At 38.5% G+C, this 27,517-nt stretch overlaps 1 protein-coding gene across 3 annotated transcripts in view; it reads right to left on the reverse strand.

The window, feature by feature from the left end:
* Nucleotides 1–3,123: 3,123 nt before the first annotated feature.
* Nucleotides 3,124–27,517, reverse strand: part of ZCCHC4 (zinc finger CCHC-type containing 4) — a 56,502-nt gene continuing 32,108 nt past the window's right edge. For 2 of the 3 annotated variants that reach the window (XM_050790701.1, XM_050790702.1), the window contains 8 exons: nucleotides 27,337–27,409; nucleotides 23,293–23,443; nucleotides 21,573–21,673; nucleotides 10,879–11,000; nucleotides 10,556–10,631; nucleotides 8,338–8,389; nucleotides 7,676–7,820; nucleotides 3,124–4,130 (listed from right to left, as the gene is read on the reverse strand). In XM_050790701.1, the coding sequence (XP_050646658.1) occupies nucleotides 3,995–4,130; nucleotides 7,676–7,820; nucleotides 8,338–8,389; nucleotides 10,556–10,631; nucleotides 10,879–11,000; nucleotides 21,573–21,673; nucleotides 23,293–23,443; nucleotides 27,337–27,409 (856 nt within the window). In that variant the 3' untranslated portion in view covers nucleotides 3,124–3,994. The remainder of the gene's footprint in view (nucleotides 4,131–7,675; nucleotides 7,821–8,337; nucleotides 8,390–10,555; nucleotides 10,632–10,878; nucleotides 11,001–21,572; nucleotides 21,674–23,292; nucleotides 23,444–27,336; nucleotides 27,410–27,517) is intronic. The other variant, XM_050790703.1, reaches the window with a different exon arrangement.

Below are 27,517 nucleotides of genomic sequence, written 5' to 3' on the forward strand. Positions count from 1 at the left end.
AATCTCTATCACTGTAGAAGAGGCACAGTTCTCGTGCCTAGTAAGCAAACACAATGATGTCCACAGGCACTGCCATCAATGAGCTTCTAATCTGTACAGGGCTAAACAAGTATGTAAAGTCATTCTTATACAGGGCATGATTTAAGTACCATAAAAGAAGCATAAAAACAACACACAAGCATACACATTTTTATTTCTCTGGCAACAGATGTACTACTCCAGTGGAGAGACCAACAGGGACACTGTGAAGGCAGTGGGAGCAGACCAGGACCCTTTGTAGGTTGTGATTTTATATTTCAAGATTAGTCAAACTTCTCCCAGATGCCTAGTATTTTGAAGTTTACTTTGAAGGGGCCTTGCAGATAAGGCTACTCATCTTCGCACAGCATATCCCCACGTTTAAAACTTCAGTGTTAGGGTGGTCCTCATATTGACTCTAAGTCCCTCCTATATAAATCTGTTTTCTTTTTCAGTACCTAGAAGAAGCATATTAGAGTGGGTCCAGTCCGTATTTCAGGCATGCCTACCACTTCAAAGACTCTAGAAAATTCCATTCTTACATCAAATTTTTTTTTTTTTTTTTTTTTGAGACGGAGTCTCGCTCTGTCGCCCAGACTGGAGTGCAGTGGCGCGATCTCGGCTCACTGCAAGCTCCGCCTCCCGGGTTCACGCCATTCTCCTGCCTCAGCCTCCGGAGTAGCTGGGACTACAGGCGCCCGCCACCACGCCCGGCTAATTTCTTTTTGTATTTTTAGTAGAGACGGGGTTTCACTGTGTTAGCCAGGATGGTCTCGATCTCCTGACCTCGTGATCCGCCCGCCTCGGCCTCCCAAAGTGCTGGGATTACAGGCTTGAGCCACCGCGCCCGGCCCATCAAATTTTTATTGAGCACCAACAAGGCACAAGATGCACAAGAGCAGATGAAATGGATGCTGACATTAAGAGACCTAAATCTTTGAGGGAAATAAAATCTGTAAAAATAATCACAGAATAATATGTGAAAGGCTTTAAATGTAGTATAGAACGCCAAGGTGCCAAAGAAGGTTTCAGTATCAGGGACTCGTGGAAGATTCCCAAATGAGAACGGACTGGTCACATGGAGGGACATATTCCAAGCAGAAAGAACAGTATCAGATGAAAAGAATGGGGCATATGGAGTAATAAACTAGTCTAGGTACTGGACTAATGTAGGAAAAAAATATGAAATCGGGCCTACAAAAAGACTTTGTATCTGATTAAATTTCATAATACAAGAAGAAGAATGAAATTTAGCTGTAATTATTTATTAAAAGTGTCCTTTTAAAAAGCTTAGAAAATGTTATCTGTCAAATGTCAGGGATTTTCTTCTATTGCTATTTTGAGAAGGTATCTTAATGTTCAGATGTTCAGATCTCTATTAAGAATAAATGACCTCATCCCGCTTCACATTCTACCTCCCAGAGACACATTTTTACAGCCTACTAATTAGTTTATTCTCTGAAAAAGGAATAGAGATTAAGTCCTTAAAATTAGTATTAACTGAATGTAAGTGTAAAATCACCAGATTTCCTATTTTTAACTTTCTAAGACAGTAATAAAGTTTTAAAGTACACTATTCCTGGCTGAGTGCAGTGGCTCACGTCTGTAATCTCAGGACTTTGGGAGGCCAAGACGGGCAGATCACCTGAGATGAGGAGTTCGAGACTCGCCTGACCAACATGGAGAAACCCAGTCTCTACAATAATACAAAAATTAGCCAGGTGTGGTGGTGGGCACCTGTAATCCCAGCTACTCAGGAGGCTGAGGCACGAAAATCGCTTGAACCCGTGAGGCAGAGGTTGCAGTGAGCCAAGATCCCACCATTGCATTCCAGCCTGTCTGACAGAGCAAGACTCTGTCTCAAAATAAATAAGTAAGTACATTATTCCTGATTATAACTATTTCCTCAATTCTAAGATGTGTCTTTTTTATTTGCATTTCAGTATTTCTGAAATCAGATAATCTAAAAATTAATTAATGAAGTATTATTTCTCTTCTCCCCCGAAAAGCTATGATAAAATCAATGGTGTATTTTACAACTGATGGTATCTTAAAATTAAGGAAATATAGTGATGAGAATAACTTTGGCCTTCAGAACTCAATTTTTCAGTAGTCACAGTCCCTCAGGTGTCTTAGTTTCAGAGATTTCAATAGATTTTATCATGGAATGGTGAACACCATAAAGTCAGGCAATGTCCCTATCCTTGCTTGAATCAGAGAGGGGAACTCTCACAATGGTTTTACAAAGTTCATATCTCACCCAGTCACCTCCAAATGTGCCCCTCCTATCATAGCACTCCATGTAACAAAGGGGAGAAGAGCTTTCTGATGCTTATGAAGTCCAGGGGTATAACTCATCTTTTGATGTCAACTGAGGTATACCACTGCCACACGGATCTGGGCCACACTTGAGTATTCTACACCAGGCATCAGTCCTAACTTACCTGGAATTTAAATACCAGGTAGAGTGCAGTTCCTCTACCCTTCCTTACAGGGTTCTGGCTAACCCCAAACAAAGATGCCTTCAAATCTGCTTTATAGCAGTTGTTTGGAAACAAGAGAAAAGTCATTATGCAAATATAAGTCATTCAAAACAATTCAGTCTTAAGGAGATAATAACTAGCAGAGAAATGGGGAGATGAACTGTTTGTTCTGGGAGTTCAAATTACTGCAGTTAAGTGCTTTGTTTTCGGGCCAAAAGATAATCACCATTAGACCCCAGTAACAATCTTTATTGTTAACATAACTCACCAATGACAGAGGAGAACTGAGAGCCAAGCACTTGGGTCTCATTTAAAATTTAATCACAAAACAAACCTCAGGTATAGCTGATATTCTCCCCATTATAATAATGAAGAAACCAGGGCTTTTAGAGAGAGAGTGGCCTGGCCAAGATCATACAGCCAGGAAACGTTAAGGGTAGGAATGAGGAGTTTAATTACTAAACTCTCCTGACTTCTGCTCCGAACTACTTTTACAAAGAGAGAAACTGACTGCATAGGTTAAAAGACACTGGAATGACAGAGCAAGTCTTAGTTCTAAACATCTCACTCATTCAACAAGCATTTAAGTGATTCTAGACCATCAAAAGACAACTGCCAAAAGTACATGGAAAATAAATATTTAATAATAATGTAATTAAAATTACAATCTCTATATCTATACAGTGCCTTTGTAAAAACTCTTTCCATCATCTTCAAATTCAGTCTAAAAATAATTGTACACTGTACTTTTCAAGTGGGGTTTAAACTATTGTTTCATATTTAACATAAAATATTTTCCTATTTAAATGAACATACTTTTATGTTCAAGGTAGACAAACTTCATAGGTTTTCACTTTCGTTTTCTTCTGACATCTTCTGCAAAAGAATGCTGTCTGCATTTTCTAGATTAAAGAGGCTAGAATAATGTGACCCGAGCTGGGTGAGGTGGCTCATGCCTGTAATCCCAGCACTTTGGGAGGCCAAGGCAGGCAGATCCCTTGAGGCCAGGAGTTCGAGATCAGCCTGGCCAACATGGTGAAACCCCGTCTCTACTAAACATACAAAAATTAGCCAGTCATGGTGGCATGTGCCTGTGATCCCAGCTACTCAGGAGACTAAGGCAGGAGAATCGCTTGAACCCGGGAGGCAGAGGTTGCAGTGAGCTGAGGTCATGCCATTGCACTCTAGCCTGGGAGACAGAGCAAGACTCCGTTTCAAAAAAAATAAAAATAGAATAATGCGACTGGGAGAGACTTAAAATGAGGAAAAATGAATGCTGAAAGAACTAGTAAACCGGCTGAAGATGGAACAACTCCCAGTCTCCAGAGAGGCAGATAAGGGACTGTAAGCCAGCAAATGCCACCTGCCTGTTATCTAGCTCAGAAAGGTGCATACCTCTGGAAGCGGCTGAATTTAAGTCCAGTGTGGCACTTTCAGAAAATGGCATCAAAGGTTGGACCATAAATCTTTCTTATTCTCAAGTCACTGGACATTTAAGAGCCAAGATATTGATGGGCTCTTTCCCTCCTTTTCTTTCTCCTTGTAGCAGATGTATGATTCATGGATTGTCCTTTCGTGGTCTCCATTTTCATCTTATTACTTTTTCTTTGCTTCTGCTTTCCGACAGCTCTGGAAAACAAGGTGCTAAATTATTTCACAGAATGAGCACAGTGAATTATGTAATTATGTTGAAGTTTAATTAACTAGCTAACCAAATAAGAAAATAGAAGAAGGGAAATAATCTACTGTATTGCAAGCATAAATCCTCAGTCTCTTAACCATAACAACAAGGAAAGAGCCAGAGGCCTGACCAAGCAAAATGCTTGAGAAAAAAAAATTATTTAAAAGATGGTTACTATGGATTTAGAACAAGCTGTCTGGGGCAAACACCACAGAGGTAAATGCAAAGGCAGTGAGATTGGACTTTTTAAAGAAGTTTTTTGTACATCTGTACTGCTCAACTCAGCACTTCGATCTCCAAATCCTTGAATGCCGTTTTTTCCGGAGAGGAGCTGATACATGGGGCAGTTAGCAGAGGTAGAAAAATGAAACAGCACAATGGAAAAAACCAACAAGCCTTGAAAGGGCCCATTTCCTAAGTCCTACAGATTTTCCTTTCCTCAGCGGATCTTAAAGTCCTGACAAGTGCCACGCAGAGTATCAGCATTTTGTGGTCCTTATCTTAAAGATTAGCTTCAAAATAAACAAGCTGGAACTCACCCTCTGAAAACACTGAACCACACCAGACAAAACAGATTCTTTGTTTCTGGTGTTCTCCGCACTTACAGGCGACCTGTGGCTAAAAAAATTACTGGCCCATCCATTCACTTTCTCCAAGCTAGCTGAATCATGTCATGACACTCATCACATCGAGAAACAAGGAAGGGGCTAGAGCTACAGCACCGCCAAACCAGGACTCTTCCCCTGATTACCCAGCAATATGAATTGTTAGGTTCACCTCTCATAAGCTTCTCCATAGGAAAAGCTTATTCGTGATCTTGTCAGGAATAAACCTGGGAAAAGAGCTTCATGAACAATGTATCCCCCAATGGGTTCAATTTATGCCTCACTTTTTGTTTACTCAGCATATATGTTACCTGATGAGAATACAAAAATGAATGGGCATAATCTTTGACTTCAAGGAGCTGGGAGACAGAGATATAAGGGGGAGGATAGTCACCCCCTCTCTATCCCTACTTTTTTAGGTGAAGATATTGAGGCTATGAAATCGATGAACATTCCATGAGGAACTGGCAGAACCAGCTTGATTCCAGGACCTGTGCTGTACTATATACTCTAAATTATTTATATATATGCAAACTGCTAACCATATAATAATCACTCAATAAATATTAGCCATTATTAGTTCCACATGACTATTCCACAGAATTTTGCTTGACAACCTTAAATTTTTTCATATTTAAATTTTGCACTGTGGACTAGGGATACCTTATCAGTTCAAAATAGAACAGTTTACAGAAGTAGTAGGATTGAAAACTTAAACAAAAAAGTTATCTTTATAGTATTATACTGATTAATGCATACTATATAAATCTATTTCCCCACTTTTTTGAAGTAGGATACTTTCTTGATAAGTGATGATTTAGCAAACTTAATGAAATACAGCATAATCTCTAATGGCAAAGTCAGTGAAGCCATGTGTGCCTGTACACAAAATTTAAGTTTCTCTTTGGCTCATCCACTTATAAGCAGGACTAAAAATGAATGAAATTTCACTAGGGGATATGGTAAACAAAAACAGGAGGAAAATATTTGAAAATATTCATTTGTAATATGAATATACAAAACTTTCCAGAGATAAAGTCTTTGAATGGTGATGAACTGACTATAAGTCAGTTTTATTTTTTCTTAAAATTAAATTGACCTAGTATTTGTCCTTTAAATTATAGATATTTATGTAACTGATAAAATGAGCTTTAACCACAAGAGGGAGCCAGCATCATTCCAGTTAGCAACTAAAGAAAAATTAACACCAAGGAAAAACAAATTAATATAAGACAGCTGTAAAAAGCCTGAGATGGAAAGACCTTTTATGTCATGTATGCTAAAAAGGTTGTTATTTTTCACTATTGTAAATAAAAAAATAATTTTGCTTTGTCAATTTCAAAATAATTTTTTTTTAAAGCAGTAACTATTAATAGGAGTTTAGGTGTCTTCTCTGAGGAAAAAAGTAATATTATTTAAGAATTATCAGGCATCCACATCTCAAAGGATTTGCTCTTGGAATTAAACTTGATAAGATCTAGTACTGAAAGATACTAGATGATTTCCCCTAATGAAATAGTATATTACTGCCAAATAGACTATATTTAGGAAGCAATGAAGGGCCTACAATAGAGTATCAAAATGCAAATTCAGTTTCCATGTAAGTTCACAGAATTAAAGGCTGAGCATGTTACTGACTACCACCCAGCATCACACTGACAATGGTACAGCAATCCCAGACCAATATGATTATGAGGTTGTATTCAATTTCTGAAGGTTTATTCTAAGGGAAATATTTTATAAGATGCTTCAGTAAGCTTCTTTAATTAAGTTTTTAAAACTTTACTTTATCCTGGATTACTCAGTGGAAATAATTATTTAAAGTAGAGTAAATGTAGGAACGAGGCAGTTGTAATGGTAGCCAGAATTCAAGTGGTTGGACCACAATGGAAAAAAAAATTTCACTGACCACAAATAAATAAAACACATGGGAAAGAATTGTAATATTATCATAAATAATTACCAAAGTATCAGATATTTCTAATAAGAATCCATTTTTCTTTAATTACAAGTCATAGTCATATGGTAGCCCAATCTGAAATTTCATATGTCACATAATGTCAAATTTAGCTATCTGGTAATCTCCAATTAATAACTGTGTGACATTAGTTTTCTTAGCAATAAAGCAAGAGCACTTAATCGCTATCATCCCTTTTAGTTAGGAAAAAAGTATAATCATTCAAATTAGCCCTGTTAAAATAGCAGTGTTTTTCTTTTTTTGTTTTGTCTTGTTTTATTTTGGGGATAACTATTCCAGAAGCAATGCCTTTTCTAAATATGCTATTGTCATTGCTCTCCCTTTACTCTGAATTGTAATCGATAACTGTAACCAAATATTGGTAAGAGATGTGAAAATAATCACAGGAAAAAAAGTAATAAAAATTTCAAATATTTAAGTATTAAGCATGTCTAAATATTTTTCTTAAAATCTGATATAAAGAAATAGCTCTCTTACAATTTGCCTACTGTAGAATTACTTGATATTCAATCTGAAATGGCTTCTCCAGCCTTTCCTGCCATCGTGTGTCTAGATCTGATCTGTTCCTCAAAGCCTGACTTAAATATCATGTCCTTCAATAAAGCATGAACTGTCAAGCCCTGTAACTTTACACATGAGACGTAAAGCTAAGGAGAGGCAAAGTTAACCACTTTCTACCTCATATTTTGGTTATTTTCATGTCTAAGCTATAGAACTGTAAGCTCTTTGAAAGCAAGCTCTTTGAATCATCTTTCTCTCCTCTCTCCATCCATCTATGCAACCAGTACATAATAGTGAAAGTGACAATTAACTTGGCACTTTAAGATCCTCCAAATGTTGCATGCTTTTATGGATTACCCTGTATAAAACACAGATGGAATACATTTTTCTAGTTAAGTATTCGACTGACTTGTTAGCTCTTTTAGATGTAGCAATGTTAGGACAAGTACTGCGTTTATGATCCAATTCACCACAAATAAAGCAGCCATCTTTGGGGCCCTCGCAAGAGTGATCTGGAACAGCACAGTGATTGCAAATGCTACAGTGGATCCAGGCTGTAAAATAAAAATTAAGTTTTAAAAGAAGTTCATGTAACGTAATTTTTCATCTTATTAACTTTTAAGGTAGGATATACGAACAGTGTTTACTTGAAATATTGTGGCTAGTTTGCACAGCTAGTTTTAGTTTGGCTAAACAGACCAGGGAGAAGAGGTTAGAATTCCACATAAACTAGCTAACTTCTATCTGTTACATGCAACAAATTCAGCCCTTCTCCAGTAAGTTATGAGCTGACAGCTACTGTCACAATGGAGGCTGGCTGAGTGACACAATGCCTTATTAAAATAAGTCAAACCAAATGCCACACTGAAACAGGTGAGCAATCATCTCTCCTGCAAGGCAGAACAAGGCAGAACATACATGTTGATAACTATAAAATTAAAAAGCAAATAAATTACAAGTCTCTACCCTGATTAGTTTTTCCTTTATAAATCCAATGAAAAATCCTATTTAGATGGAGAAAAACTCTAAAATGTGTTCATAGGATCTCAAACATTAAGTCTCAATACTTACAAGGCTTTACACACTTTTTACAGAGAAAGCAATGGTTCCATTTCCTGCCATCCTATCAAAAAAAAAAACAATTTTTAAATTATATTTAATTTGTTATTAAAAATCAAGTTCTACAATTAAAAATTAAAATGTCTTATTAAAATCTGTGTAAATTATTCATTCCTTATTTCTGCCTTTTCTGGGCTTCACAATTAAATACTTTGATTTTAATTTATGCATTTCTCCACTCAACTCAAATGCCTCCTTGATGGGCCTCAATTTCCTTAACTGTAAAACTAGGAGATTTATCTAAATGATCTTGAAAATCCACTCCAGTTCAAGCAACCCAATCTGCACAAAAAAGGACTCAAATGAAAATTTCAAGAGAATTAATGATTCATAATTTTATGTGTCTATACTGCATAATCCTTAATGAAATTCATATTTGAGAACTTTACATAATTTAGAAAGATAGATTATAGGTTACTGTTTGATTAATTTTAAAACTATGAAATAAAAATATCTAGGAAGGTGCATAAAATATATCCAATTTAATGAGTATTGTAAAGCAAACACGGATAAAACCCACGAGGTCAAGAAAGAATACCACCAGCCCTCTGGAAACTGTCCCGTGCCCCTACTCAGTCACAGCATTCCTCCCGTCCCCTCCAAATGACACCTCTTTAAATTGTGTGATTGTCATTTCCTAGCTCTTGCTTCCTTTTACTACCTTTGTGTGCATCTCTAAATAATAAGTTTGTTTCCCTCAACTTTAAACTATACAATCTGGGCATAATTTTTTTTAAATGAAGAATACACAGCATGTCTCAACTAATAAAAACTAAATATAAACAATCAGATGTATTAACATTGTTAAAAACAAGTATAACCAGTAATACCATTCTATAATCATGAAAAATGTACTTTCTAATGTTTATATAAATGCAGCCTCTTCTTTAGAGAATAATTTGTGCTTATGAGCCAAACTAAACTTCACATGCCCTTTCTGACCAGATTTAGTTAAAATAAACAAAACAACTTAAGGGTCACCCTGCCTTCCTAAAAAATTAGGGGGTTTATTTATAATTGCCAAAACTTGGAAACAACCAAGATATCCGTCAGTAGGTGAATGAGTAAACAAGTTGTGGTATATCAAAGGAATAGCATTCAGAGCTAACAAAAAATGAGCGATCAAACCATGAAAAGACATGAAGGAACCTTTCATGCCTATTACTAAGTGAAAGAAGCCAATCTGAAAGGCTATATACTATATAATTCCAACTGTGTGACATTCTGGAAAAGGAAAAACTACAGAGACAGTAAAAAGATAGTGGTAGCCAGAGACACCCTTCAGGAAGAAGGATGAATAGATAGAACACAAAAGATTTTTAGTGAAAACAGTGAAACCACTCTGTATGACACTGTAATGGTGAAAACATGTCATACATTTTTCAAACCCATAGAATGTAAAACACCAAGAGTGAACCTAATGTCAACTCTAGGCTCGGGGTGTTAATGATGTGTCAATGCAGGTCCATCACTTGTAACAAACGCACCCCTCTGGTGGAAGATGCTGACAGTTGGGGAGAATGTGCATGTGTCAGGACAGGGGACATATGGGGAATCTCTGTACCTTCTGCTCGATTTTGTTGTGAACCTAAAACTCCTCTAAAGAACCAAGTGTATTAAGACAAAATAATACCTAAATAAATAAATAGGAGGTATGTCCCTTTGCAGTCCTTCATCTGTAAAAAATCAAGGAGTAACTGTACCTAATAAGGCTGTTGTGAGGATTAAATGAGTTCATCCATGCGAAGCTCTTAGGAAAGTGTCTGGCATATTAAAAGTGCACAGTACATGTTATTAATTATTTCACCAGAATGATGATGGTACCTAATAGGTCAGTGCCTTATTTGAAACACCATAATTTTTCCCTCAACATACACATAATTGAGCATGCATTTAATGCCTTATTTGAAACACTGATAATTTTAGTAGTCCCAAGTACCATTTGAAGATGAATTCAAATGACTGTTGGTGATGATGAAGGCAGTTAAGTATTTTTAAAAGCTGTTGTACTCTATAATTTAAAATATTGTATTACAGCATAATTAATAAATGATAATACATATTAATACAAATTGTATTAACAAAATAACATTTAAAAGGTAATAAAACTAGTAAGCTAAAATAAAATGAAAATATTTAAATAAAAATACATTCTATAAGAACACCATACCTTGGATGTGCAAGAATTACAGTGCTCACAGTGTTGATTCTCTAGAGAAACATATCGTTGACACAGAGAGCAAAATCTACAGAGTAAAGGACAGAGAAATCAGCTGCATACATTTATTGAAATTTACAGAGTAGATAAAACTTTACAAAGCACTCATTACAAAAACTGAGTGCAATCTGAATTCAATTCAGTATGAAATTATGGACCTAATTTAAAAGTAATAGAAGAATAACATGATTCAACACTGAAAGCATTTGACTGATAGATATATGTAACTTTATTTTCAGTGACTTGTGTACCTCAAAATTCCACTTTGATCTTACCTGTACCCTTCTTCAGTAGGAAGGATTATTTTGTTGGGCGGAATGTTGGTGAAAATACGCACAGGAGACTGTTTTCGACCTGTCTTTCCGTGTTTATAAAGTGCATGATTATCATAATCTACCTAGAAAGTTAAAAATTAAAGCAGAAAATTTACTCAAATTAGTCAACATTAAGATTCTTTAACCAATAAATGAACAAACTGATGCCAATATATGAATTAAAGTATTTGTCATGCCAAGTGTCAGGTTCCAGTCCAAGCTGAGGACCAAGGGGAGTAGGTGGACCAGTGGTGGGCAGCTGGAATAACACTCAATGATCATAGACAATTTCGACATGGCTTTTACTCTCTCTCTGGGCATAAGCAAGACTGGGCGTAAGCCGTGGGTGCAAGCCGACCTGGGTGAAGGCCGTATGTACAGCATTCGCAGGTAATTATACCTTTTACAGACAACAATGGCTCCAAGCCAAGCACGAGCGCATGTGTGTGATCACCTAATGAGCCTCACATGGCATGGTTACATAACGTGTGGAGTTGTGCAACTGCGCTCCAAACCTGCTAAGTCACGCTGTGCCAGAAAGCCACCTCAGCCTACTCCTGACTAAAGCGCAGCCATCTCTCTTACACTCCACCCCCTAGGCCAAGGGTGTCCTCTGGGCGGGGACACATGCCCATAGGGTGGAGCCCTGAATTCATAACACACAATACCACAGAAAGCAACAGCTCCAGGTTATGGCAGGCAACCACCTCATGGTGACATCACCCCAATGTTGCTTTATACATTAAGCCGGGTTTTTATTCCCCTACCTTTAAAGGCATTGGGGCAGGCAACAACAGATTACCTTTTGTCCCCATACTTGGTAGGAGGAGGTCATCCTTCCTCCTATAGGGTCTTGCCACATGGCCTGGCCCCACAGGGGCTGGTGACCAACTAGTCACCTTTGTAACTTCTAGGTAGTTAACCACAAGGTTAACCCTTGATAGACCACCCAGGTATCAGTACAGATTACCATAGGTGTCACCTCCTTGGTGATCACCATCCACAGTGCTCTACGTTCAGCCCATTGGCTACTTTGCCATGCCCGGTTGCAAACCATATAGTATCAGTACTAGGTTGGACTGCAACAGCAGTCCAGGCAGCAGTAGCACCTTGGCTAGACCCATCTGTGTATCATGCCCCTCATCAGGAATGGGGGGATGCCCTTCCTTAAATAGCAATGGCTCAAGGTGTAGGGTTGCGTCAGGCTATGCCTTAGGCCCCATGGCCTTATCTTGCATTAGGATGACAGGTCCCAAGACATCTTGCAACTCAGATGCTAAGGGACTTGTACTCAGCATACTCTGCTGCTCCAAGTAGGTGCCCCACTTTGCCAAAGTGGATGTCTGCGCTGTCTCAGTTTGGGAGGTTGTTATCCACGAACACACCCATCACACTATCAGGCAAGTCATACACACAATGTCTGTCGCCTGTCCTGCCATGCTGTCATGAATCTGAAGGGCAGCATATGAGTTACGAACTGCTTCTTTATCAACCAACAACGGGGCTCAGCTCCCTTCCACAGCTGGGACCAAAAGCCCATCGGTGTTCTCAAGTGCTCCATGCACTGATATTGGCCCCAGCCAAAACTATCTGTGGTCACGTGTACATCCAGCTCAAATGGGCGCCCCTGTCAACTATCTATAGGGCTTATGCCTGCTAAATGGCCCACTTGGCTGCCAGGAAGGCGGTCTCAGCCGTACCATCTTAATTCTAGGCAAGGGGAGTGTTGCTGCTTCTAAATCTGCAAGAGAATCAGAGGTGGGCATAATATCATTAACAAAACCATGGCTAATGGCGGGGCTATGCAAAAAGCCCTGCGGCAACCTGTGTCATCCTCCCATGAAGGCAAACTGTTCCTGGCTCTCTGGAAAACAATGCATTAGCCAACTCCACTATATAGTGATACTATCCCAGTTCCATCTAGTGGTCCATCAAGTCCGTGATAGACGGCACAGCTGCCAAGTCGTGTAAAATATCCAACCCCAGAATGTATCTGCACTGGTGTCTACCAGCACCAGCACTTGCTGTACATTGGTGGGAGACCAGTGGATTACTAATTTCACATGTGGCCTCCTCGGGAGGGGCACCTCGGCCAGTTCCCTCATCAAACAGAAGACTTTACACCCCCACCTGGCCACAACATGGGTTGCCTGCCATAACCTGGAGCTGTTGCTTTCTGTGGTATTGTGTGTCTTTGGGCTGGAGTGCCAGGGTGGCACCAGGTCACGCAGAAACGTTCTTCTCCTGCTTGGGTATTTTCTAGAATTGTTGCTCTGGAAACGGCTGTCTCCACAAAGTTCACTGGGCTGCTTATCAACTTTCTCTTGCTCCACCCTGGCCAAAATCAAATCTATCCACACCTGTGAGCATGTCACTCACTGGGACGCCCTTTTCTCCCATTGGGGGCACCCCTGCAGGTGGGGCACCTTTCCCTTCTTTATGGCACGGAACCCTCGATCCCACCAACAGCCTCCTTGGTATCAGACCAGGTGGGGGTCTCTGGCCAAGACAACAGACCCAGGCCTGCATCCAGAGCAGGCCCGAATTCCTTTTCCAAGCTCTGTAGCCAGGCCTCCAGGCGCCCTGCGTGTGCCTGGAGGTCCCCATTCATGGCAGTTTCTAACTCTTTTTCTGAGTTGTGTAGCCAGGCCTCCAGATGCCCCATCTGTACCTGGAGGGCCCTTACCTCTACTGCATCCCTCAAGGACTGGGTGTGTACTTCTCGTAGCACAGTCAAAAATGCCCATCCAACTCTGCTGGCAAAAGCTCATTCCTCCTCAGTGCTCTGCATTTCTAGCTGCTTCAGTGCCTTCTCCATGCTCGCAGGGGACCCATCTACCGCTGCCCAGGTTTCCACTGGAGCCCATTCAAGCAGTACAGCTGACACCGGGCACCACAACCCATGTTGTGGCCACATGGCTGACCCAGAATCACCAGGGAATGAAGGCTCACTCTCCCCAGTATCCTGTTCGTAATGTCAATTGTCACGCCAAGTGTCAGGTCTCAGGCCAAGCTGAGGACCAAGGGGAGTAGGTAGACCAGTGGCAGGTAACTGGAAAAACACTCGAATTGTAGACAGTTTCAACATGGCTTTACTCTCTCTCTGGGTGCAAGTGAGCCCAGGCATGAGCCAACCCAGGCACAGGCCATATGTACAGCGTTAGCAGGTTAATTATACCTTTTACAGACAATAGTGGCTCCAGGCCAAGCACGAGCTCACATGAGTGATCACCTAATACACCTGCAGTGTGGTTACATAACGTGCAGAGTTGTGCACCTGCGCTCCAAACCCGCTGAGTCATGCTGCACTGGAAAGCTGCCTTGGTCTACTCCTGACTAAAGCACAACCATCTCCCTTATAGTATTTAACAAGAAATTCTTAAGAGCAAGAGTTTACTTACAAACCAACAGCTTCTGTAGCAGTAAAATTTCATTATTAAAAAGATCTGTTATGACAAATTTACATTGTCTAGTATTAAAGGAACAACTCTAAGCTTTTATCTAATACAACAGACTTTATGAGAAAATCTATCATGTATTCAAGAACTTAGCTTTTGGCATTAAAAAATTCAGCCTTTGAAAATGTGTGCTCATTTGGTCAGGGCTTCCCATTTTGTGTGTGAAATTTGCTCTGTGTCATCTTACGTAAGAAGAGGGTACCGGTACTTAAAGTTGCTGTGAAGGTTAAATGAGATAATGTTTGTAAAACACTTGTTCGAGGCCTGGCATAAGGCAGAAAAATGGAGATGAAGACACAGGCTCACAATTATAGTTGTTCTCCCCACAGTGACTATTTCAAATAGGTACCTCTCTCCTCAAGGTCCCTAACTCAACTTTTAGTTTCAGCAGATTATCTTGAAAGCAAATCGAAGTGAATAAGCATGACTTCTATTAGCCTCTTGCTTCAGTCTCCTCCTGCAACCTATTATCCACAAGCATTCTCAATTTGGTTTTAAGACTGCTATGAATCCACCTGGTCATTAAATCCATCTTTCTTTACATCAGTAGCTCTCAAAGTGGTGTCTGGATCAGCAATATCAGTGTCAGCTGGGATCTCATTAGGAATGCAAATTCTCACCTTACCTAGGGCCTAATAAATCAGAAACTTTGGGAGTAGGGCCTGGCAATCTGTGTTTTATCAAGTCCTCCTGGCACACTAAAGTTTAAGAACCACTGCTTTAGATTATCCACGAGAATACCATGAGGTTTTTTTATGAAGTTAGTACAGGTAAGCCTGACATTCAAATAAGTTATGTACTGAATTGTTTCTATTATAAACAAGAATACAAAAGAACTTACAACAAAACTGGCTTGTAAGCTAGCTATTTAATAAGTGAATCACAAAAATGTAAGAAATTGAGGGCAAGGGAAAGAGAGGCCTTTAAGGGGAGATTCCTAGGCTTGTTCTCCAGCCCTGTCTAGTTTAAGGCTAAGCTTCAGCAGTGGGAAAAACTAAGTACACTGTAGCACAGGATGAGGAGACCCAAGGGACAGTGTGGAAAAGCCCTTAAGGGTTTCTGGCTGTCTATGGTGAGTCTGCAGTCCAGCATAAACTGTAAAAGCTGGCACGGACTCACAGTTGGCCTATTTGGAAGTACAGTACCACAACAAGGAAACTTTCAGGTCAGATCACATTTGAAGCCCCGCGTTCAGTCACTACATTTCAAGAGAGACGTTGATAAAACTAGTTCATTTCTTTGAAAAATAATGGGAATGAACAGAATTTATAGCTTAACAAATTGGGGATGTGTATCCAGGAAAGAGATGACTGGGAGGATCTGATAGCTATTCTATAACTGAAGGGGTGTCATATGGAATAGAAATTGGACTTATCCTTTATTGCTTCAGAGAATAGAACTAGGACCAATGGTTGGAAGTTAATGGGGAGCATATTTTATCTTCATATGAGAAAATTTTCTAACGATTAAAGCTATTAAATAAATTGCATTGCCTTCTAAGGCTGTAGGCCTCTGCTCACTGGAAGCATTCAAGTGAAGCTGGATGACGGCTGGTCATGAATTTAGTGGAGAGGATTATTACGTTGGGAAGTCAGCCTAGGTTACCTCTGTTTCTTTCCAACTTTGAAAATTCTATGAATATATGTTATCTATTAGAGGCTAGGGTACAAAAATAGATTTTACTACAAAATCACCTTAAAATAGTACCGTAAGTCATTTTCTTTTAAAATCATTTAAATTCATAATGTTTCCCCTAATGCACTCCTCTGTGTACTCAATAAATATATGGTACCTTATTAAACCAACAAAGATATTTTGAACATTTATGAGTGTCATAAGAAAAAAATTCTTCCCAAGAGATTCATATGAAGCTTTTCAAATGTTGGAGAATAATATTTTAGAAAGATTTCTAGTACATGGAATATTCTATGTAACATACTAGATAGCAGATGGAAGAGAGGGAAAAAAAAGAACAATTTCTTTATGGTTACCCAAGGAGTCAGAGAATGTATGTGTCAGGAAGGTGGTTGATTGCTTGATTTTGCATAACCTAATTGAGATTATTATTATTTTTAAATGCGGGTTTGTTGTGCTAATTAACTATAAACATATGGTATGTAAAATGTATGCTGCTAGAGTAAATTAATGTACCTCTAACATACATCCATATTTCATAGCTTCAGCCACACAAATAAACCTCCTATGGAAGTGCTGTAAAGCAAACACAATTTTGCAAATTGCCTATCACTAGTAGTAGAGCTGATACACCATTTTCCCATCATTATCCCTGACATTTCACTCACAATGATGATGAGAGGCATTTTCAAATAGAAAATTTCTCTCATGGAACTGATTAATGTGATGAAGTACTGTATAGAAATGAGGGAAAGCACAAAATCTCTGCAATTCCTAATTTTTAATTTTATCTATACGCAAATGTCTTCTGTAACATGAGACTGAAACTAGTTAAATGGAGACCAAGACATCGAAGTCAACATTTATTTTGTGCCTACTATGTTCCAGGTATCAGGTCAGGAAAGAAAGATTAAATAAGACAGAGTACTTGCATTTCCGTAACTCCCTAAGGATTGTCTTCTACTGGATTTCAGCACACACAAAAGGTCCCCAGTACCTTCTTCTGCTCCAGCAACCAGCTTCTACCACAGCAGTAAAGTCTATCGTAATCCCCATATCCCATAACCTCTTATTTAAAAGTAACATGTGAACATCTTATACCCCTTTTTACTTCAAACCCACTACATGTTTTATGTTTATTATAGATTAAATTTTAGGACTTTTGGTAGCCATTTTTTAATTTGCAATAATTTTCCAGAAATTGCTGCCAAAATATCTTCATTTCTGACTGTGAAACTAATCTTGAAAAACACAGTGTCCTAACAGGCTGATGTTTAAAAAAGGAAAGCTTTGACAAAAGCAAAGAGCTATACTTTTAACACCCCAGACAAATGTCCCATATTAAGTACAGACAAGAGAGAACAGAATGTCCCAGGTGGAAAGGAGGTGAGATCATCTAATTCAGACACAGAAAATTCAGGACATGAACACCACCACTCCCTAACCCCACCCCCATGGCAGACACCACTAATCACATTACTCTTTGCTACTGAACCTGGTATTCTCAACAAATTCTCCAGAAAATCACTAACAATTTATCAGGCTTAGTACCAAAAGAGAAACTTACCTGCCATCTCTTTTCTAGTTCAATCATTTTATTTTATAGGCAGGGAAACAGAACCTAGAGAGATAAAGTGACTTCTCCCAAGATTAAGTAGCCTCTAAAAGGCAGTGCCAGGACTCAGACTTCTGACTCGAAATCAGAGTTTCCTTTCATCATCACATCCTTCCTTTCTAATCTGTTGTTAATAGAACTCTTGGTTTTCTAGGTCTTGGATGACTGTTTTATTCCGTATTCATCAAGTGTTTGACCACTGAAGAGTCTACATAATTTATGTTTTATGAAGATTTGCAGCATTTCTGCCTTCCTCTTACCTGGGAAGTATTTCCAAAAAAATAGATTTCGTGATTTGGGGATTTTTACTGCATTGTGGTTTGAGGGCTTATAATCATCTCAGGTGATGTCCCCCCCGGCAAAAAAAAAAAAAAAAAAAAAAAGGCCTAATCAAGGTCTATGGGAAAAGATCTGTGAAGGAGGAGAGGGGACTCAAAGTTTTCATTCAATGAAGGCTAATATAAAAGAAAAAAAAGTACCACAAAATGAAGTTAGGCCAGGCATGGTGGCTCACACCTGTAAACCCATCACTTTGGGAGGCTGAGGTGAGAGGATTGCTTGAGCCCAGGAGTTCGAGACCAGCCTGGGCAACATACAGAGACCCCCATCTCTATTTAAAAGAATTTTTTTTCCTCATGCCTGTAATCCCAGCACTTTGGGAGGCCGAGGCGGGCAGATCACAAGGTCAGGAGATCAAGACCATCCTGGCTAACATGGTGAAACCCCGTCTCCACTAAAAAAAAAAAAAAAAAAAAAAAAAAAAAAAAAAAATTAGCCAGGCGTGGTGGCGGGTGCCTGTAGTCCCAGCTACTCGGGAGGCTGAGGCAGAAGAATGGCGAAAACCCGGGAGGCGGAGCTTGCAGTGAGCCGAGATCGTGCCACTGCACTCCAGCCTGGGCGACAGAGCAAGACTCCATCTCAAAAACAAAAAACAACAACAAAAAAAATTTAATGAAGTTAAAGTAACAAAAGAAAAAGAGGAAAGCAAAATGTTCAGAAAGGAGTAATAGGTCTAGAGAAATTTTCAAAAAATAGAAAAATTGTCCAAGAACGTACATCAAATAATGTTTATAAATACATGAGGAGATATGGCAAAATCAGTTTCTCCAACATGAGCATGTAATCACAGTACTGTTCTTCCCTTTAGCAGGAATCAGGAAAAACAAATTTGCTTTGTTTTAGATTTTATTCTCATTTTTCTTTCCAAAGGTTGGCTTTCTTTTTATTGAGAAGACTGCTTTTTAGCCTGTCAGACACACATGACCTAATCAGAACCTTTCTTCATCAATACACTGAAGTATATAATTATTGTCCACACTTGGACCTTGCAACTATTTCTCAAAATCAGAACCCTAATATTTCCAAAAGTTCTGTCCTAGTAACACAGACTGCCTAACAAGTGACAGTTACTCCAAAGTTGCCTCTCTCATCTGCTGTATTCTGGATCTGTCTTCTTTTGCCCTCTCACCATTTCAAACTCTTGTCCATAGTGGGGGAAAAACAAACAAACAAACTCCTCTCTAAATATGGATGCAACAGTTTTCTAAGGGCACGAATTATTAGGTTGGTGCAAAAGTAATTGCGGTTTTTGCCATTTTTTTTTTTTTTTAATGGCAAAATTACTTTTTCACCAACTTATACAATTATGCAGTTTTAATCTCTCAGATGTATCAAAAAAGGACCTGAGGAAGAGTTTTACCCCTACCTTGGGACTATCTGAATGATGACAATGACACTGATGGTGATGACAATGCCGACAGCAAGAACCTAAACTTAATACTTGCTGTGTGTTAAGGACAGGGCTAAGCCTTTCCATGCATTATTTCATAAAATCCTTAAGACCTTAAGAGATAGCTATATTATTGCCATACTCATTTAACAGGTAAGATAAGCTTCAGCGGGGTTAAGTAAGTGCCAGCACCAGGATTAAAACTCAGATCCTTTTTGACTCTAGGGTTCATGCCTTTTCACTCAATTATCCATTTGACATACACATGGCACCTACTGTGTGCCAAACATTGCACTAGATAATTATCCATTGCCAAAGGCAGTAGTGCTGCTGAAAACTAGGACCTGTTTACACAGTTAATATTTTTAGAATATGTCGGCTATCTCTGCATTGCAAATGTCTATATTAGAAGCATCCCTCAGACAAGAAACAGGAAACCTGATGCCCCAAAAAGGAGTTAAATGAGCTCTGAGAAAACTTACGATATAAATTTTGCCCAAAGCAGAGCTCAAGAGGTCAAGTTTAAAATAGCTTGTGCTACACACTTTTAGAACAAAACCTGTTAATACTACTTAATAGCCATAAAAAAAAATCCATTATATTTGATAAAGTAATCTCAGTTTTGGAAATCTATTTTAAGCAAGTTATATAAAACATGAAAAAACTATATGCATAAAAGGTGTTTATAGCAGTGTTATTTATAGTACCTTAAAAGGTAAAAACAACCTATAGTCCAAAAAGTAGGGAATAATAAATAGCCTGCATATGAAATAATTTAGTTATTAAAGCATAAAGATTGGGTAGCTATGTTTAAAAATGTATACTTATAAGACATAGTGAAGAAAGCAGAATTCAAAATTGCCTTCTATGATTACAAACCTGTAAAAAGTACTTTTAAAAAAAGATTAAAAGTGAACACTTTGAAAGTATAGTGTCTGCTGTTTGGGAGGAATCACAGGTAGAGTCTTTTACCCTCATTTTTGGTAACAGTTTCTTTCAGAATTTTAAAATAATTTTCATAATGGTATATACCTTCAAGATTAGAAAGATTAGAACCAAGTGCCAGCTTGCAACAGCAAGTGAAGACATTTACGGCTAAAACTGCCTTAATCAGAGGCTAGTCGATTATTCAGAAAACTCAAATAGAAAACTCTTACAAAAAGAGGAAGCAGGCTGGGTGCAATGGCTCATGCCTGTAATCCAGCACTTTAAGAGGCTGAGGCGGGCAGATCACTTGAGGCCATGAGTTCAAGACCAGCCTGGCCAACATGGCAAAACCCTGTCTCTACTAAAAATACAGGGAAAAAAAATTAGGTGGGCATGTTGGCACATGCCTATAGTCCCAGCTACTCAGGAGGCTAAGGCAGAAGAATCACTTGAACCTGGGAGGCAGAGGTTGCAGTGAGACGAGGTTGCACCACTACACTCCAGCCTGGGTGACAGAGTGAGACTCTGTCTCAAAAAAAAAAAAAAAAAAAAAAAAAAGGAAGCGGTACCTGCCTGAAGACCGTACATGGTGATGGCAACAACAGGGTTAACTTCAAACACAAGGGAAAAAATTACAGGAAAGTGGAGTTTAAAGCAGAATGAACTTAAAAGGCCAGGTGGAGCTACTGTGGACACAAGCCTCATTCTCATTTCAGGCATGGGGAAAATTCCACAGGCATCGCTGTGAAGGAGGAGGTCTACTCACTCCAGTAGCTTCTTCCCAGAATCAACACGTTCACACAGAACCATCTCTGCCTTCTCCGACACTCCTGACATCCCAAGAGTGACGCAGTAAAGTATGCATGGCATTTCACCAACTAGAAAGGTGATTTACTTTTCTCTACCCTCTGAACAGAGGAAACCAACATTCATAATGATGAACCTGGGGGGCTGCAAAATCTCCTAGTGATGATGAAAGATTAAATCAGCCGCTCTAAAACCCAGCACACTGAGAATCACCCAAGGAGCTTGGTGAGATATTTTTTCTTGGGGCTTTGTCCTCTAATTTTGATTTAGTGGGTTTATTTTGGTACTCAATCTGTATTTTCAACATGCACTCTAGGGATTACAGACATTTAGGAACCACTGGACTGAGCTACATATGGTATAATTTTAGTGTTTAATACAGCTCATTGTATTTTAATTTACTAAAATCAATGAATAGTCTTATACCTATTTAAGTAGAATCTCCATTCCCCAACCATGCGAGAAAACAGAATAGGTACTCTACCTGGTAATCCAGCATCCGGAAGCTTGGAAAAAACTGACAAATTCGGGATTCAAAAAAATAGGGGAAAATCCAGAAAATGGGTAGTTCTTTGTGACTGTCATCTAATGGATCACAAGAAGGGAAAAATAATAGTAAATTAAAGAAAAAATAGAAGGTTACAATAGAAAAACTTCTGCTAGCATGAGAAATTGCAATGATTCAACACATTGAAATCTCATACAAAAACAGAAAATGTTTACCAGAGTGCCATTTCAAACCTGACTATTCCCAAAGGTCAGTGGAAATATTCCTTTAAATTGAAATATAGCTATTAAGAGTATGTAAAAGTAACCCATATGTATATTTCTATTGTCTAGGTAAGGCAAAGATGTTACCTAAAAAGTTGAAAATAGAAAAGGAGTGTCACTTTTGAGGCACAAAGGCAGTCATGACGTAGTGGAAGGACCTCTGGACTAGAAGGCAGTAAGTAGGCCTTGGGTGTGAATTCCAGCTCTGCCACAACTCTTTATCTTAGTTTTCAGGGATGAATCAACCCTGACTGCATCATGGAAGATTCTTAAAAACAGTTTTACCAAAATTAGTGTTTGTGAGAGACAGGGAACACAGCTGTTACTTACAAAGCACCTAGTATAGGCGAGTACTTATTACAGCACTATTACAGCTAAAACTCCAACAGGCTGAAAAGTCATAATTCAGAGGCAAGCCTAATCATAGTGCTTACACTAAGCTATAATAAGTATTTTCTATTTACTGTCTCCTTACAATAATCCCTAGAATTAGATATTATCCCATTTTACAGATAGGGAAACTGAAGCCATAAGCTATCAAGTCCAACGCAGCTAATAAGTGGCAGAACAGGAATTCAAGCCCACAAAGCTCTTTATTGCTTCCCCAATGACACTGACTTTATCCACTCTTAATTAGTGGACTTAAAAACAGCAAATAAGTGAAATACTTAACAATATCAGTCACATTTTATATTTCATTTGCATTCTGTCTCCCAAAGCACTATTAGTGGAGAAGCATGATCACAAAATTCCTGACACTCTTAACAAATTTATCAACTTGCGAGCTAGAAAATATTTCTAAAAAATGAATATACCAACTAATTAGATAATTTTATAAAATACTTTGAAGCCCTAAGTCACTTTAAACTGAATAATAACCCCCAGCCACTAGACCACCTCTAGGGCTGGGAATCTGTGTACTGATAACCACAATCAGTCTATGGGATGTCTAACCTCCAAACTCATATCCTGGCAAAGTGTAGAGCCCTGGACCTCAGGCTGAGTGCCTTCTTAGTGTTCTGGGCCAGGCTTCAGGAACAGGGAATGTATGGTCCACAGGGCAGAGGTATGTGTCAGCTTTGTTCAAAAATCTATTCCCAGTACCTAAACAGTGCCTGGCACACAGTGGCTACTAAGTAAATATTTACTGAATGAATGACAGCAGTTCACTGCTGTTCTGCATAATGTCCCATTATCCCCATCAAAAACACAGTATTTTTCCTATAAGCCATTAAAAAAAATCCACATGATTAGAATAATACAAAGTATATCATGATAATGAAGTTTGCTGCAACATCAAATAAACCTGTTTTTAAAAAGAGAACTCAAGACATGTATATTCTATCAGTGCTCTGATTCACTGAGCTCAGCTAATATTTGACAGGAAGTAGATACATAGATACATGTTTACTTTGCAGTAATAAATTAGACACCTTGGCTTTGACCTTCTTTCCACATAGCAATTAACTTCCTGAATGTAATAGCCAAAGGTTCAACCAAGCCACCAAACGGAGGATCCGTCACCATAATGATTCCTTCGCCTTTATCTTCCTGTAAAAATGCTCTGCAGACTTCAAGGGCAGTCTGGAACAAATAAAAATTCATTTCTAAATTAGGACTAGAGAGAGGCACTTCATCCTACTTGGAGGAGAATGCATTAGACTCAGTCTCACTCTTAATACTGGAAACTTCACGGAGTCATCTTGCCACCGCAGCATCCCTCAGTGACATTCTGGAGCCTCTCTTTGCCCCCAAAAGATTTTATCTTTGGGTTCCTTGATAAGCAGGTTTTTAAAATTGCAAATTCAAACACCAGCACTATCAGAAGACTACACATTTCAAATGGTTAAATTAAAAGGCTAAATTTAGTGTCCTAAAAGAAACTCATTACTCATGAAAACCATCTAAAATGTTAAATTCAATTCAACAAACAGAAGCCGGGATGGTGCTAAGCACTAGGGACACAAAGACGGAGAAGACATTGTTTTCCTATCTGGCTTGTCCAATGCCATGAGTTCGTTTAATAACAGCTACAAATTACCAGTTAAATATGCACATGTTTTTGAGTATCAGGCAGACATATTTGAACATGCACTGCAAGTAAATAAAAAAGGAAAGTTCACAAATGACAAAGCACATCTGGTCCATGAAACCATGCTATTAACACATTTTCCCAAAGGTTAATTTAAGCTTTTTTAGTAATTGCAAAGTAAACATTAACAGGGATATTTAACGGTTTTTGATATGGGTGAAGTTATTAAGAGATACCATATAACAGTATCTCCAGTCAACTGACTTGCAAGTAGCTTTCAAGTACAGTCCCCTTGGTATCCCTGAGGGATTGGTTCCAGGACACCCGCATATACCAAAATCTGCAGGTGCTGGAGTCCCTGATATAAAATATTGTAGTATTGTACTTAACCTATGCACATCCTCCTATATAGTTTTAATCATCTCTAGATTACTTATATAACCTAATACAATGTAAATGACATATAAACAGTTCTTAGACTCTATGGTTTAGGGAATAATGACAAGAAAAAAGTGTACATGCTCAGTACAGTCACCACCACCCTCTTTTTTTTTCCTAAATATTTTTGATCTGCAGTTTGTTGAATCCACAGATGCAGAACCCACAAATGGGGAGAGCTGACTGTACTCATCTACAAAAATAAGTCAACACAGTATACAAAATGGCATGAGATTTAAAAATTTAATGGCATTTTAAACTTTAATAAGCCTATATGTACTTTATAATAAAATATATTTTGTTCTACTGCTAAATCAATTTAGAAGACCCCACTGATAAGAGGAAAACCTTTTTCCCTAGGAGAGTCTTCATTAATTTCCTACTGGAACTCCTATAGCAGAGGATGACTTGTCAAGAAGGTTAATCATTTTTCAAGTGCTGTCTGGCACTTCCTTAACCTGCTTACAAGAACAAGGACTGAAAGCACAGATGATGATATTGAAATCTTCAAACTCCTTAGAGTTAAAAGTAGAAAAGAGAAATTACACAAGTAAATGATGTCTAGCTCCTAACCTAACTTTAAAAATATTTTTAAAGGATTTTTTTTCCAGGTAAGAATCAATGGCATCATAGCCCAACACGAGTTGCTGATTATCTTAATGTTGATCTTCTACAGGAAATAGATACTTGCTTACACCACCAATGTTCACAGTAATTTGACTCTTTATCTCAGTTATCATTTAAAAAGTGCCCGGTACTTTAATTAGCCATCCTCTCTACATACTTTAACTGACTTTGCCATTAAGGCCGATGACATTTTTTAAATAATATATGATTTGCGATGAGAAATCCTATGTGGGGAACTCCCACTTTTGAATCTAGTGGACTGTAAAATGCTGAGGTGTACTAGCAGAGTCTTCTATTCTCCTAAGCACCCTGGACAGCCTCACAGGCACTGAGCGGACACTTAAATACTTAGTGATTGATTAGTGGATGGTAAATCTCTAGTGAAAAACTTGACTCCAGGAGTAGGTAGAAAAAAGGCAGATAGTAAAATCATTAAAACAATGGGTTTCTGCAGATCAATCTCTATAGCTGCAGTGCTATTTAGGGGCTGCTGCTGAAATATAGAGTAAGAAAAGCCTGAGCTGGACGACTCTTTTCTTCAGGGAAGATAAAGTGGAGCTCAATCTTGGCAGCTTCTTCCAACCATTATTGTAGAAACTTATAAGGTAATGCTGTACACTTCCTATAAGCTACAAAGAGTTTCGAAGAAAAACCCTAATTACCTGTTACCCTTTTAAAAAATAAAAAATTGCTAGCCAACCTTTAGGTATTTAATTTTATCCTTATTTTGTATTTATGGTTCAAAATAAAAAGCAAAACCATAGTATGGTATTAAAACAGACAAACAACAAGAAAATCCTAACTCACTAGTGTAGCATCAAGCAGTGATTCAAACTCGATTACTTCCTCATTTACTACGACACAGCCCTGACCTCACCTGACGTCAAGGTCCTGTGGTTTCAAGTAGGCTGGATACCGCCACATCAATATCCTACCAGCCCCACAGACTCAACCTTTCCAAACTTCACTTCCCTCTGTTTAGATGAAAAAATACAAATCCAGGCCATTCCACCAAGTCAGCTTGGACTTCTCCCTCAGTACAGTCTTCTCACTGCCTCTGTGAATGCCTAGACAACCCAGTTCTTTCTTCTCCTTTTCTCACTGCCACTGTCCCAGCTGAGAAGTCCCTCATCATCCACTGGCAAGTGACTTTCAATTCCCACCTGCCTTCACATTCACCTCAACAGTTCTCAATTCTTAGTGATTACCAACCATATAAACGCTTTGGGAAACAGCTGAAATACATCTAATTATAACTGCTGTTTATTTCAATACCTTGCTTTAATGGCTTCACAGCTGAAAAATATTAATATATATCCCAATGCTAAATTGATTCAAATGGAAGGAGTGCTATACTTACTAAATTAGGGGACTCATTTTTCAATCCCAACCAACAATTTAACATTTGTTTTCATTTCCTGAATGCTGACTTTTATAAAGTCTTGCTTGGTTTTCATCCTCCTATCATTAGTTAATATCTCAAAGCACAATACATAGTAAGCATGGTTCACAATTTTTACAAAATTGATATATATGCATATATTTATGGGTATGCTTCAAAGTGTCTTGATAATTTCACAATATTTTTGGCCAGCGTCCTGGCAAGTGTGATTACTTGGTTGGTTACAGATTTTATTTTATAATAGGCCTGACACAGAGCTCAAACTAAATGTATCAGCTCTACTATGCTGTTTATTCTGTGACATTATTAGCCTCATATTGAAAGAAGCTTTTTTTAAGCTGCTGTCCTTTTTTATTTTTAAAGATCTTTTAGTTTTTAGAGCAGTTTGAGGTTCGCAGAAAAAGTGAGAGGAAGGAATAGAGATTTTCCGTACACTCCCAGCCCTGACACATGCATTTAATTACAGTGTGGTAAGTCTACAAAGGAGAACTTGACCCTCTGGGGAGTGGGGGTCGGGGAAGGCTGGAAGAAGTGATTTGGAACAAAGTTCTAAAACATGAGTGGAAGTTATCAAGGCAAAAGACAGCAGAAACCAGCAGGAACAGCACGGGCCTTCCCTGTGGTGCAAAGGCGTCTGACCAGTTCCAGATGAAAGCCCTGTTCCCTGAGCACAGACAGCAAAGGGGAAACAGGGAGAGGGGAGGCTAGAGTGGAAATCGGGGTCAGATCACACAGAGCCCCATGGGCCTTCTAAGAATATGGGCCTTCATCCAAAAAGTAGTGAGAAGTCTTAACAAGGGAATAATAAAATCACCTCTAGGTGCTCAATAAACAGTGAAAGAACAAAAATAAATACCAGTAAATAGTAGAACAGTCACAATTTGACCTTGAGGGAATTTAGCAAAAGAACAAGGGAGGCACTCTGAAATCTGTTATTCCACAATAAGAGAACAATGAGATAATGGTCACAACTCTTACCTTTCCATCAAAGAAATGATGGTTAAACATATTATAATGGCAAAAGCTATCTTCCATATAAAACTGTGAATACCTGTAAAATAATTACAGAGTTATTTGCCCAGTCACAGCGATAGAGTAAACAAATATAAGCTAAATTTTAAAACTAAAAATCACACCTTTACTTTAAAAATTTCATCAT

The sequence above is a fragment of the Macaca thibetana genome, chromosome 5 (assembly GCF_024542745.1).
Source record: "Macaca thibetana thibetana isolate TM-01 chromosome 5, ASM2454274v1, whole genome shotgun sequence".
Lineage (NCBI taxonomy): Eukaryota > Metazoa > Chordata > Mammalia > Primates > Cercopithecidae > Macaca > Macaca thibetana.